This window comes from Mesoplodon bidens, assembly GCF_964165515.1.
Source record: "Mesoplodon bidens genome assembly, chromosome: 13".
Classification (NCBI taxonomy): domain Eukaryota; kingdom Metazoa; phylum Chordata; class Mammalia; order Artiodactyla; family Ziphiidae; genus Mesoplodon; species Mesoplodon bidens.
The window spans coordinates 87,483,917-87,496,633 of record NC_138169.1 but is presented as its reverse complement, the minus strand read 5'-3'; the positions used below and the strand labels follow the sequence as shown (position 1 = coordinate 87,496,633).

The window sequence follows — 12,717 nt, the reverse complement described above, 5'->3', positions numbered from 1 at the left end:
GGAGGTAGTGCCCTTCAGCAGCTCAGCAGCAGGTTCATTCTGTCTCGCATTTAGTGGCTCCCAGGAAGGAAATGAGGGTGCCCCTTTGGAATGTTCACCATCTCCTCTTTCATTAGCTTGTTCAGTTATTCCGTTTCGGGGACACCCTCTCTCACTCCCTCGATTAGTCAAACTCTCCAGGTTCCCCTCAGCTCAGAGGTTAAAGCAGCCCTTTCTGGCTGGTGCAGATCCCCAAGCATCTGTCTTACTGTTCATTCTTCTAGAAGGTATGGTTAGGCCACCTCCAAACATAAACCATGCTTATAAGTGCCTGGTGGTTCCTCAGCCGACCCTGGCAGTTAGTATATTTCATTCCCAAGGACCCAGGAAGCCCCTTCAGCATGTAATTCACCAGTAACTAGAGGCTGAGAGCCATTTGGGTCCAGCTAAGGGGTTAAGTACAAAGTGTAACAGTAGTAATAACAGTAAAGTTCATTTACCTTTAAAGCCTGGTAAAAATCTCCGTTAAGGGTTAATGGCACAGTACCTGGAATTTTGAAAACATTGCTTTAGTGATTTGCAAAAGCAGAGAAGCAAAAGTTACCACCCTGGTAGTAGCAGAATTTTAATTCTGCTGCCAAAAGTACACATTAATCCACCTCCTGGCTGGGATGACTGTACATGGATTCAGTGGGTAGATGTTAAAACACTAACCGTGGGCTCAGTGCTCCTGCGGTTTCTCACCTGACCCACCCCTGTGACCCAGGTTGACCTCAGCCCCTGGATCCTTCTCAGCCCCTCCCCACAGATGCCAGCCCTCGGGTGTTTGTACTGTCAATATTCACACCTACACAAGTGCAAACAGGACAGAGAGAAAAATTACTCTAAGCTACTGTACGTGAAAAATTGCACCCGAGGCAGATGAGAAAGACAAATTGCCCTCTGGCTCTCTACTGATCATGAAGCAATATATTCACTGAACATTTTTATTACAAGAAAGTTGAACTTTAACAGTTACGACCTCTGTGGATGATTAGCCCTTCGGGATCATAATTAACTCCTTATTCGTCTCATTCTGCGGTAGGTGCCTCATGTAACATACAAGCCATTCTCTAAGGAAGGGAAGAGAAGGCCCTTAGGTTGTCGGTGGGTTGTCAGGGGCCAGGGGATTTTGAGTCTGTTACCTTATTGAATGCCTCAATATGAATGAATGCACTGCAGGTATTATCATCTGATTTTACAGATGAGAAGTCAGAAGCTCGGAGAACTAAGTTTCTAAGCTCTTCAGTAAATAGTAATTGGCAGGCATGGAATTAAAACCCAAATAATTCCTTGCATACACTTTTCACCAGCTGTTATGGCAAGACATTAGGCAGGAAATTAAGAAAGTCGCTTTCATTTTCCTTATTAAACTTGTGTATCCACATACAGGTGTTTATGAAGAATAAGTTATTGTAATGCAGCTATTTTCTTAAGGCTGCTTATTAGAGCAAAGCCTTCTCCTTATCATGTTGATCAATAATCTGGAAATGGGTGACATCTTAGACCTACCGGAACACTTGTTTCCACGTAAGACATATTCATAATGTAAAAAATGTCCAGCTGATCCCTATTTTTACCTATGATATATTCCTAGAGGCGGTGTTATATTCATAGCTAGATGAGTCTTCTAAACTTTACTTTCTCAACTGTAAAATGGGAATAAAGCATACAGGGTTATTCCTATAATTCCGTAACTCAAGGGATAAAGCAAATCACTGTAAAATTAACCCTGTATCTCCATAAAAACATTAATTTTAGGGTTGCTTTTAGGAACATGGACACTGAGCAGGAAAAATAAAAAACAAAACTCCTGTACAATCTACAGAATCTTATGAAACCAAAGCCTAAAGAACTATAAGTCTGTGAGAATAGTACACCTGTGACCGTTTCCTAGAACATGGACATAAATACAACCAGACAGGTTGGTTCCTAACAAGCCCAAATGTATAGTGAGTGCAGACACCATGATAAACCCCGCCCCATCACGCGTGTGACCACACGGGTTACCGCCCTGACACTCCTCCCAGCCCAGAGGTCAGCACTGCCCACGGTGATCCCCTCCCATTTCCGAGGGTTTGGGGAGGCGGTAGGATGCTCTGGGGGCCACAGCTGTTGAGCAGCTCTCTAGGGAGACTTGCATTGAGGCCTTCTCTCTCCCACAGTAAACCTACTGAGACAGAGATTTCACAGTAATCCCGTCGCCTGTGAAAATGCACCCAAAGGTGCTGGAGGAATAGCCAGCTTAGCCTGTTAGTGTCTGCAGCCTCCTCTGGGTCTCCAGTCTCCACCTCACTTTTCCCTTCTCGCCACCCATCCCCCACCCACTCTAGTCTGGAAACAGAAGACATCACGCTGCTTCCCGGGTGGTTGCTTATGGGCTCCTGTAGGACGACGTCACCTCTGGGCTTCTCAGGCACCGGTGTGCTCACCCCTTTCTCCTCTCTTGACCTGGGAGTTTAAGAGCGGGTGTCCACACATAGGGGAACCCACGTAAAGGTCTCTGCAATAGGCGTGCAATCATAGATAGCTAGATGGCTAGAAGAGGTTTTCTCAGCTGATCACCACCCACCCTGGGCACCCTGTGCAAGGGACAAGAAAGGCAGGAGCCGTCAGCCCTAGAGCTCACCCTGACCCCAACCTTGACCCCAACCCTGACCCCAACCTTGACCCTAACCCTGACCCCCCAACCCTGACCCCAACCCAGACCCTAGCCCTGACCCCAACCCTGACCAGCCCCTACTTCATTCTCACCGCAGCACAGTGAAGGAGCTTTTGTTGCTTCCGACTGACAGGAAACTGAGGTTCAGAGAAGGGGAGTGATTTGCCCCAGGTCACCCCGCAGGAGCCTGGATTGGGACCCAGGTCTCACCTGCCGTGTTCACTCTAGAAGTCAGGACTTCCAGTAGAAAGCAGGTGGTTAAAATGCTCAGAGCAAGGTGTTTTCACCTCCATGCCCCCAGCATTCCAGCTTCCCCATTCACACGCACTCCTCTCCACCCAAAGTGGGTTTTATCTGTGACTCCTTCACAGTGTCCACCAAAGTGACACGAGTGGTCTTAGCTGCATTAGGAGCACATTGTTGAAAACAGATCCAAGCAGCTGTTGAAATCCAAGCAGCTGAGACTGGATTGCGTTCCAGTGAATCTGGGTTACTAACCTGCACTCACGTGCTTAATTTTTACTGCCCTCCCCCCGCCACCAATAACACAAAGTATGGATGGTCATGAAAACATTATGGAAATTTTCAATAAGCCCAGTGGCTGTTTCGAGATCACATCTGGGATTGAATTCCAACCTAAGGAGTATGGGGCAGTCCCAATATAACCTAAAGTCTATCCTGAAGGCTCCCAGCCCTGGCCCTCCACTTCCCCTCCCACCAGTCTCCTGTCTTATTATTTCACGAAAAGCTTCTTAATAACCTGGAGATGCTTCAGAGTCAGCCTGAGTTCCAGGAGCATTCCACATGAATTTTCCTCTTGCTCTATTTGATTAATTGCAAAAAAAATGAAATGAAATAAAGATGACCTCCAAAGTCCAGCTCTTCTGTCTGCAGATGGCTCTTTTCAGCTTACTATGGAGGCCAGCTGCCTGGGCAGCCTTCTTTCTGTAACCCAACCCTCCCGTCTCTCCACGGCGGAATGGGGCAGAGTTACCCCAAAACAAGTCCACTGCCCATCGTTTCACCACAGGACTGTGCCGTACACCTCAAGTACTGATGATCCCTCTAACGACGGGCCCTAATCTGAGAACTGTCACTTTGTTTTTCTTGTCTTTCTTTTCCTGCCGGTGTGCAAATTGTGCATTTAAGGCTAGAATCTGCCTACTCGAAATGACACATATCAATTCTCATTCTGTTCATCTGAGACAGGAGGGAAAAAAAGTCTGTAGACACTCAAAAGTCTGACCCGGACTTTTGTTATATCAATCTATTCTGTGTCCAGTAATCTTGAGTTTTTTTAATAGTGATTAAAATAGCTCATGAACGGCCTTCCCAAGTATACCCTCAAGTTGGGCTTTGAGGCATGATAAAGTTCTGTCCAGAACACACTGGCTTGGAAGACGCATCCCCTCTCCAAGGAGCAGCGCAAGCATCTTGTGATGAGATCAGCTGTGCCTCAAAGCCCTTGCTCCAAAATCAGCTTTCCTTTTGTCCACAAGCAACCCCCCAAATATTCACACATCCCACACTATTTTGATTTAGGTTAAATCCTTAGAGATTTGTTTTCTGGAAGGGGGGACCATTGTGTTGGGATTTACCTAATACCTGCAGGGGAGGTGACTGAGGAGAGTGAGAATAAGATGGAAACGGGAGGAGGTAAGGGATGCTGGGCTTGAGATACTGTCCAGGTGAGAACAGAGATGGTAGCGTGCGCTTCTCTGTGTCGGGGCTGGAAAACCCCAAGAGTCCAAGCTGTCAACTTGAAAAGAAGTTATCTATTTTTGCCTGTGTTTAGTTTCAAATACACCAATTCTTTTTTTTTTTTTGGAGGTAACTTTTATTTTATTTATATATATATTTTTATTGGAGTATAGTTGATTTACAATGTTGTGTTAGTTTCAGATGTACAGCATAGGGATTCAGTTTTATATGTACATATATTTTTTCCAGATTCTTTTCCCTTATAGGTTATTACAAAATATTGAATAGAGTTCCCTGTGCTACACAGTACATCCTTGTTGGTTATCTGTTTTAGATATAGTCGTGTGTACATGCTAATCCCAACCTCCTAATTTATCTTTCCCCAGTCAAATACACCAATTCTTATTTCTTTAACAGGGATGTTTGATGCGTTGTTACTCTGTGTATTACATACGCAGTGCAAGTTACCAGTACCTACTTAGAACCCCGCGTGGGATCACAGAGAGATCGCAGTTCAGAGTGACCCCCTCTAATCCCGGAGTTCAGACCGCCGTCCTGCACAGAGAACGTGCAGTCATGTTCTCCACCTGCAGTTCAGACCCCAAGAGGACAAAATCAAGTCCCCTCTTCCCTTTCTGTGCCCACTCTTATCAAGTAAACTACCATATGTGCCCCAAACCTCCGTCTTCCCAGTGAGGTTACCCCAAAGAGGTTTTTTAGGGGGTGGGTCCCACGTAAGTAATTTGGGAAGGTGGATGATAGAATCGCGCTGGATACTGAAATTATCTGCAAAGGTCGACTTGCATTTTTAAAAGCATACATTTTATTTATTTATTTATTTATTTTCGAAGATGCTGGGGGTAGGAGTTTATTAATTAATTTATTTATTTTGGCTGTGTTGGGTCTTCGTTTCTGTGCGAGGGCTTTCTCTAGTTATGGCAAGCGGAGGACACTCCTCATCGCGGTACACGGGCCTCTCACTATCGCGGCCTCTCTTGTTGCGGAGCACAGGCTCCAGACGCGCAGGCTCAGTAGTTGTGGCTCACAGGCCTAGTTGCTCCGCGGCATGTGGGATCCTCCCAGACCAGGGCTCGAACCCGTGTCCCCTGCATCGGCAGGCAGACTCTCAACCACTGCGCCACCAGGGAAGCCCCCATTTTATTTATTTTTTTAAGCATAGATTTTATTTTTTAATTTAAAATGCTTCATTGCTAAAAAATGCTAACCATCATCTGACAGTGCAGGGTTTCCACAAACCTTCAATTTATGAAATATGCAATCTCCACAAAGAGCAATAAAGCAAAGCACAATAAAACAAGGTCTGCCTGTGTACAATACAGTATCGTTAACTATAGTCACCATGTAAAACCATACATGTTACAATATTGGTTTCTTCACCTTCATGTCATGATACATGATGTATTCACATGATTCTTCTAAGTCAGCAGTGTTTTTATCACCACTAGAACCATGTCTTTGATTCACCAGAGCACATAATCCCCCTTCGATCCAAGTCATTTGAAGTACAGCACTTTTTAACATCTCCCTCTGCGTGGGGCTCTGGTCCAGTTTCCATTTGCAAAATACAAAGGTGGGAAGGGTTTCCACTCCTCAGTTGCTTGGTCTCCACCAGGTAACGACTCACTGTACCCCACACACTGGGAGGTGATGCTATAAGACGCCATCACTGCCTTTCTCACCAGTTTGCCTGGGGAAGGGCGTGGGTGTCCTTCGTGGTCACCGAGGAGTCACCCAGGGATATGGGAGGCTTTGGGAAAATTCCAATACTGGGCAATTCCTTCTTTGCAAAAGAGTGCCTTTGGGGAAACAAAACTTGCCTTTCATCAGGCATGTGTAGTATTTTAGAAATCCTTCCCATTTTTAGAAGACAGTTCGTATGTTAGCTTTCAAGGAGAGCCACTCCTTGTTCAGCCTGGAGCTACTACTCACATGTCCTTTGAAAAGGATGCATCCTGGATGATTGAGTGTTGCGACGACCCTTAAAGACAGGTCACCTGCAGCCAGCTGACAAGTGTACGGTGATGGTGCAAGTGGTCCTCATGGTTCTTGCAGGTCCAGGGATGTGTGTGGGATGAGGGAATCTGTGTGGAATGAGTTTAGCTAAATTCTTCAGTTTTGTGCCTTTCTGGAGGAAAAAAAATAAATTTGCTGCTAAAGTTTGGATTAGAAAATACAAATGAGGAACCTGTGCTTTTTTAAATCCAACTTTATCTTCCTTACAAATTCTGTGGATTCTTGGAATGCTTGTCCGATAAGCAACCCTTGGTCGGGTCTTGCTGTTTCTGTGCTCACACGATTCCCGAAGCATCAAGCTTATTTTTATTTTTAGGAGCGTCGGCACGTTTCTGCATCTCTGTTCCTCTTGTTAATGAACGTGAGGTGTACCTCCGTCTGTCCATCTAGACTTGTGCACAGTCTGTGAGATCTCTGGAGATGATTTCATCTTCTTTATGGATGAGGAAACACACTGAACAGTGTTTGTCACTGGACAGAATCCGGGTTTGGGTAGTCACCCCGCTTTCTAGCTTTTTGCCAGGGTTCAGAGGACAGTGACATTCACTCATGAGACTTTGGGTGCCTCTTGAGTTTGGGGGCTTTCGTTTTCTTTTCTCAGAAATGGGTATAGCATGTGGAACGGGATTGCACTGATTGAAAAATAGCGTAGAAAACTCTGAAAGTACCAGTTTCAAGGCTAATGGCCTCTCTTTGTCTTTCAGCATCTGAAGACCTCGACGGCTCAGGATGGGGAACCACGCAGGGAAGCGAGACTTAGGTGCCGAGAAGGGAAATAAGGTAAGAAGTGAGCTGGCTCAAAAATCCTTCAAACGCACAAACCCTCCTCAGGTACCCTGTGGCTACCAGGGTTTTCCGCTAAAACCATTGGCTTGTTATCCTCCTACCTTAGAAACGTCTAGGGCTTAGAATGCTAGTCCTCAGCACACAGGCCAAGACCCGAATTCCTCGGCCGGGACTCCAGGCCCACTACGATCTCACTGTGACTGGCCTTTCTGGTGCCATCCGGCCCGACATCCCTTCCCCCACCCTCATCACAGGGAGTTTGGAAGATACAGGAGAGCAAACAGGAAAAATGCAAATAAAAATCATCCAAATCCCTCCAGGGACTCAGAATGAATCTTTTATGTATTTCTAGCCTCGCATTCGCCCCTTTCCACCTTATTCCATGGACATCAGCTTCCCCTGTTCGGTGATGATTCTCTGCATCACCTTTGATTCCCCCAGAGTGACTGGGAAAGTGGTTCTCAGCCTGTTTCCCCCTGAGCCGCTCAAACCGATGACCCATCACCAGGGCACCAGCTGGGCTCATTCTCTGCCCACCGAAGAATCATTTCAGGTTATGAGGAAATAGGCCTGATGTTGTGTGCAGAACTGTGAATCCACCCTAATTTGTAGGGGGGAAAGGTTAATTATTCCAGTTCTTTGGTCCTTTAACTCAAGACAAATGACAGTTCATCAGAATGTCACAGTGCTGAGGATGGACCTCCACCAGCCCACACGCGCACAGAAGTGCTTCATAAATGTCCACCGGATTGAATTACATTACATTTGAGCCCCAAGACCTCTTTGCTGAGGTTCTGTGCTACGGGTTTTATTTAATAATAATGAACTTGGCAGCCATGGGTCCTTCTCTGATCTGTACTTGGACTCAATGTCCAAATGTCCGTATCAGCCAGGTGGGTAATTTTCCATAATTTGCTTTCAAGCCATTCATGTAAATCAGTGATTACATACTGTTTTTGTTCATATCTTATCTTATAAAGTGTTTTGAGAAAACATTGTTTTACCTAAAAACAATGTTACGGAGTTTCTTTCCTAATGATGTCAGGCCCAAGGTCAGCTAGAAGGGGTTTACCTTTTTATAATGTTATTATTGATTTGGAATTCTCCTCTCCTTGTTGAAAGGAGGACCAGTTTCCTAAGTGGGTAAAGTGTTCTAGTGAATGTTGAATGGGGAATCATGCGGTGTTTTCTACGACTCGCGCGTGAGCTGTACCACTGGTAATCTGCCTGTGAAGATACTAGTAACTGAGCTGTGAATGTGTTCCGTTACTGTAAAGACCGTGGGTCTGGTGGCCTCCGCACCAGGAGGATGGAGTCTCAGCTGAGAGTGAAAGTGGAGAAACAGCTCTTCTCCAAGAGCCCCATCCTGTTAGCACGTGGTATTTTAAGGCACTGCTGATCTAAGTGACTGATTTGCAAGTCTGCTTCTGAAAACCTCTCTGTGGCTTTCAGTGTCTTTCCTGTTGTTGGACATTGTGAAGCACCAAAACACAGTTCTCACTGGTTTACTTTTACCAACGTCAGATTCCTGGGTGGTAGGACAGCTGTAGTGACGCTTCTGTTTTCTGAAAGCTAATTTTTAACATTCTGATGATGTTTTTTTGAAAATGGGCATTTAAGACCACTGGTTCCTGTAGGGAGTTGTTACAAGTAACAGCTCTCTTCTTTTAACTGTTTGTCACTTGACAGAAAATATCTGAGGCCTTGTGGACGGAGTGCTCTGGGGCAGCGGTCCCCAACCTTTTTGGCCCCAGGGACTGGTTTCGTGGAAGACAGTTTTTCCACGGAGGCGGGGGGTGGGGTGGGAAATGGGGTGGTTTCAGGCGGTGATGTGAGCGATGGGGAGGGAAGGGGAGGGGTGGGGAGCGATGGGGAGGGAGGAGGAGGGAGGAGGGAGGGGGAGCAAGGGGGAGGGAGGGGGAACAAGGGGGAGGGAGGGGGAGGGAGGGGAGCGATGAGGAGGGAGGGGGAGGGAGGGGAGCGATGGGGAGGGAGGGGAGCGATGAGGAGGGAGGGGAGCGATGAGGAGGGAGGGGAGCGATGAGGAGGGAGGGGGAGGGAGGGGAGCGATGGGGAGGGAGGGGAGCGATGAGGAGGGAGGGGGAGGGAGGGGAGCGATGGGGAGGGAGGGGAGCGATGAGGAGGGAGGGGGAGGGAGGGGAGCGATGGGGAGGGAGGAGGAGGGAGGGGGAGCAAGGGGGAGGGAGGGGGAGGGAGGGGAGCGATGAGGAGGGAGGGGGAGGGAGGGGGAGGCGCAGATGAAGCTTCGCTCGCTCTCCGCCGCTCGCCTGCTGCTGTACGGCCGGTTCCTAACAGGCTGCGTGAACCGGTACCGGGCTGCGGCCCCGGGGCGTTGGGAGCCCCTGCCCTGTGGTGGTACGTGGAGTATTGGCTTAAACCAGAATAGAGAAAAATCACATGAGCTCGTGCCCTGCTGTTCAGCATTCTGCGTGTGTCTGTAGTCATCCTGGGAAGCTTGCTTTTCACTGCTGAGGAATGGACAGGAAGCTTTTGCCTGTGTCCGGGGCTGACTGCTGCCCTGCTAACAGGCGGGGGGCTGCAGGGACCGGTCACCCCGCTCGTCTCCCCAGCGCTGCCCCGTTGCGGCCCCCCCGAACCGCACAGGGGGCCCAGAGCCCCCCTCTGTGCCCCACGCGCGTCCCCCATCAGCCCCGTGTCCTCACGCCCGCGCCTGCTGCCTTCCTGGGACCCGCAGGCCTGCGGAGGGCGTTAGGAGGTGGCGGCCCTGTGTCCTGACCCCCTGCTCTGCCGCCCCACCCCCACCCCCCGCACTCGGCCCAGCTGGGGAGGGAGCCGCGGTGGCCAGGAGCACACAGCCCCCCGCTGCCAGGTTCCTCCCCGTGGCACCGCCCCACTGTTCTCTCACTGGCTTCTCTCTCCTCCTGAAGAAGGCGTGTCACGATGTAGGAAGGAGCCTGTGATGGAAGGCACAGCTCTGGCATTTCTCTGTTCCTGTTCCAGCCTTGCGTGTTCATGTGGAAACAGACTCAACGTCCAGGCAGCGATGCGGCTGCGAGCCCGACCTCGGGGCCCCGTCAGAGAGCAGAGTGTGCGTGGTGGAGGTCAGGGAGGCCCCATCCACAAGGGGAACCAGTGGCATTCAGGGAAGTTCTCATTCTCAGACATAAAGAAATCCCTGCTGGCCTCCGATTCCCTGTTTTTCTGAGCATCCTGGTGGGTTTGGTTTCCAGAAAGCCCCGCTCACTAGCTTACCAGCTCCTTGTCAGGCAGTGCATTTTCACAGTCGTCCTTTGGCAGAACTGGGGAAGGACACATCCCAGCTGCCACGTCCCCGGGACACATGGTTCTCAAATAGGGCCCCCGCCCTTGGGCGGGCTGTGCCCAGGCAGCCCTGGGAGCCCGGGGACCGGCACAAGTGGATGACATGCTTGGCCCCTCTGGCTCCTGGAGGGGAGGGTTCATTTCCATGTCTGCACAGGAGTGGAGCTGGAGCACTCCTTCCTCAGGAGAACCAACTGGGACTTAGGACGGTGCCCACACCCTTTCCTGAGGCTGTGCTGGGCTTCTGTCTCGTTAAGCGTTGCTCTGACTGTTCTGTCAGTCTCTGACCTATGGGTTTGCTTGTTGGGGTTTTCTGGTGATTCTCTGTTGGACACACCAGCTGCTATTAGCACCTGCCCTGCTCCAGGCATCCACGCCGTGGCTGTGTGGTTGCCAGGGCTGCTGTGACAAAGCACCACAGACCCAGGGGCTGAACGACAGACATGTATTCACTCTCAGTCCTGGAGGCTGGAATCTGAGACCCAGGTGTCGGCAGGGCTGGGTCCTCCTGAGGCCTCACTTCTTGGTGTGTAGACGGCCGTCTTCTCCCTGTGTCTTCAAGTGGTCGTCCCTCTGTGTGTGTCTGTGTCCTGATCTCCTCTTATAAGGACACCAGTCCTATAGGATTAGGGCCCATCCTAGTGACCTCATTTTACCTTAATCACCTCTGTGAAGACCCCACCTTCAAATGCAGCCATATTCTGAATTCCTGGAGGGCTAGGACTTCGACACGTGGCTCCTTGGGGAACACGAATCAGTCCACAATGTCCGTGTTATTTGATGCAGCCGAGAAGTGACTGGGAGGTTTGAGAGGCCAGAGAGAGGAGTGTCCCCAGCCCTGCCTGGTGATCGCCACCAGAGTCTGACCCTCACCCTCAGGGGGCACTGCCATTGCCCTGGCCTCTCCCCATCATGAGATTTCAGCATTCGCTTCTCTCCTGTTAATGCCTCCCTTTCAGACCCCTTAACCTTCCAGGCCCCAGATCCATAAGCCAACACCCCCGCTGCCCCTAGGACGTGGGGCTTGTCCAGAACCTTCCATGCCCGTCTATTGCCCGTGACCATCTGTCCACATGGCACAACGGCCTTGAGATTGTGTCTTCCATGTGCTGCACTCATGCGTTCAGCCCTTCTCCATGCTCTGACCCTCTGAATATCACCTTCATTTTACCCGTGATGGACTCTCAGAGTGGCCTGCGTGGTTGGCCCAAGGCCAGGTGGGGAGTGAATGGAGGAGCTAGGCTTTCGGGCAGCTGTCTGCCCCTCTAGGTTGGCACCGAGCAGCAGAAATGGAAGGAGAGCCGCAGGTGGACGTTTAAATTTTCTAGTAGCCGCATAAAAAAGTAAAGAGACAGGAAGAAATTAATGTTAATATATTTTCTTTAACTTAATATACTCCAAATATCATGTCAGCATATAACAACTGTCAGTGAAGTATTTTACAGTTCTTTCTGTCTCAGTGAATCTTCAAACTCGGGAGTGTATTTAGCTTACATCCCAATACGGCCTGGCCACTTTCCTGGCACTCTGGCCACATGTGGCTCGCAGCTCCAGGCCGGACGGCAGGCTCCAAAGCCAGGCCCATCCCTGTGGGCGCTGTTGGCTCGCCGGGCAGTGCCCCAGGACACCCTCATGGTGTCCTCTATCCAGTTCACGCCCCCCACCCTGCCCACTGTGCATCGCATCCATTGCCTGATGAAGAGGAAAGAGAAATTGTGAATGACCAGTATTGTCCGTTGAGAGATGATGATGGGTCTGCTTTTGCCCTTGGATGGAGAGAGCTGGGGTTGGAGAGGAGAAGCAGGAGGGGGAGGGAGGGGCTGGGGAGGCGTGTGGATGAACGGCTGCCCTCTGCCCCCTGGCTGGACCAGTCACCGCAGAGCAAGGACAGTGATGAGTGGAAGTCCGGTGCAAAGGAGAAAGCAGGAGCGGCCTTTTTAAATCGGCCCAAATCCAGAGACCGTTTAGGGCATCGGGAGTGCCTTCTGGTCTCGCGGCTTCCTCTGCCCTCCCCTGAATCACCCCCAAGCCTCTGGGGCACCTCGAAGCGTCCGACCTGGGAGTCAGCCCCGGACTCCACACGAGGTGCTTCGCGGTGCTCCCACAGACACGTCAGGACACTTGTCCCTTTGTGTTGCCCCCAGGTTTCTCTGACGAGAGGCAGAGGCTGTTCTAACTCGTGTGTGGACTCTTTCCTTTCAGAGTTCACAGTA

The 12,717-nt window shown here is 49.9% G+C and overlaps 1 protein-coding gene across 7 annotated transcripts in view; it reads left to right on the top strand.

Moving 5' to 3' along the window:
* The window catches only part of MBP (myelin basic protein), a 117,515-nt gene that overhangs the window by 20,274 nt on the left and 84,524 nt on the right, over positions 1–12,717 (top strand). For all 7 annotated transcript variants that reach the window (XM_081252250.1, XM_081252251.1, XM_081252245.1 and 4 more), the window contains exon 2: positions 7,120–7,195. In XM_081252250.1, coding sequence (XP_081108376.1) covers positions 7,145–7,195 — 51 coding nt within the window. In that variant the 5' untranslated portion in view covers positions 7,120–7,144. The remainder of the gene's footprint in view (positions 1–7,119; positions 7,196–12,717) is intronic.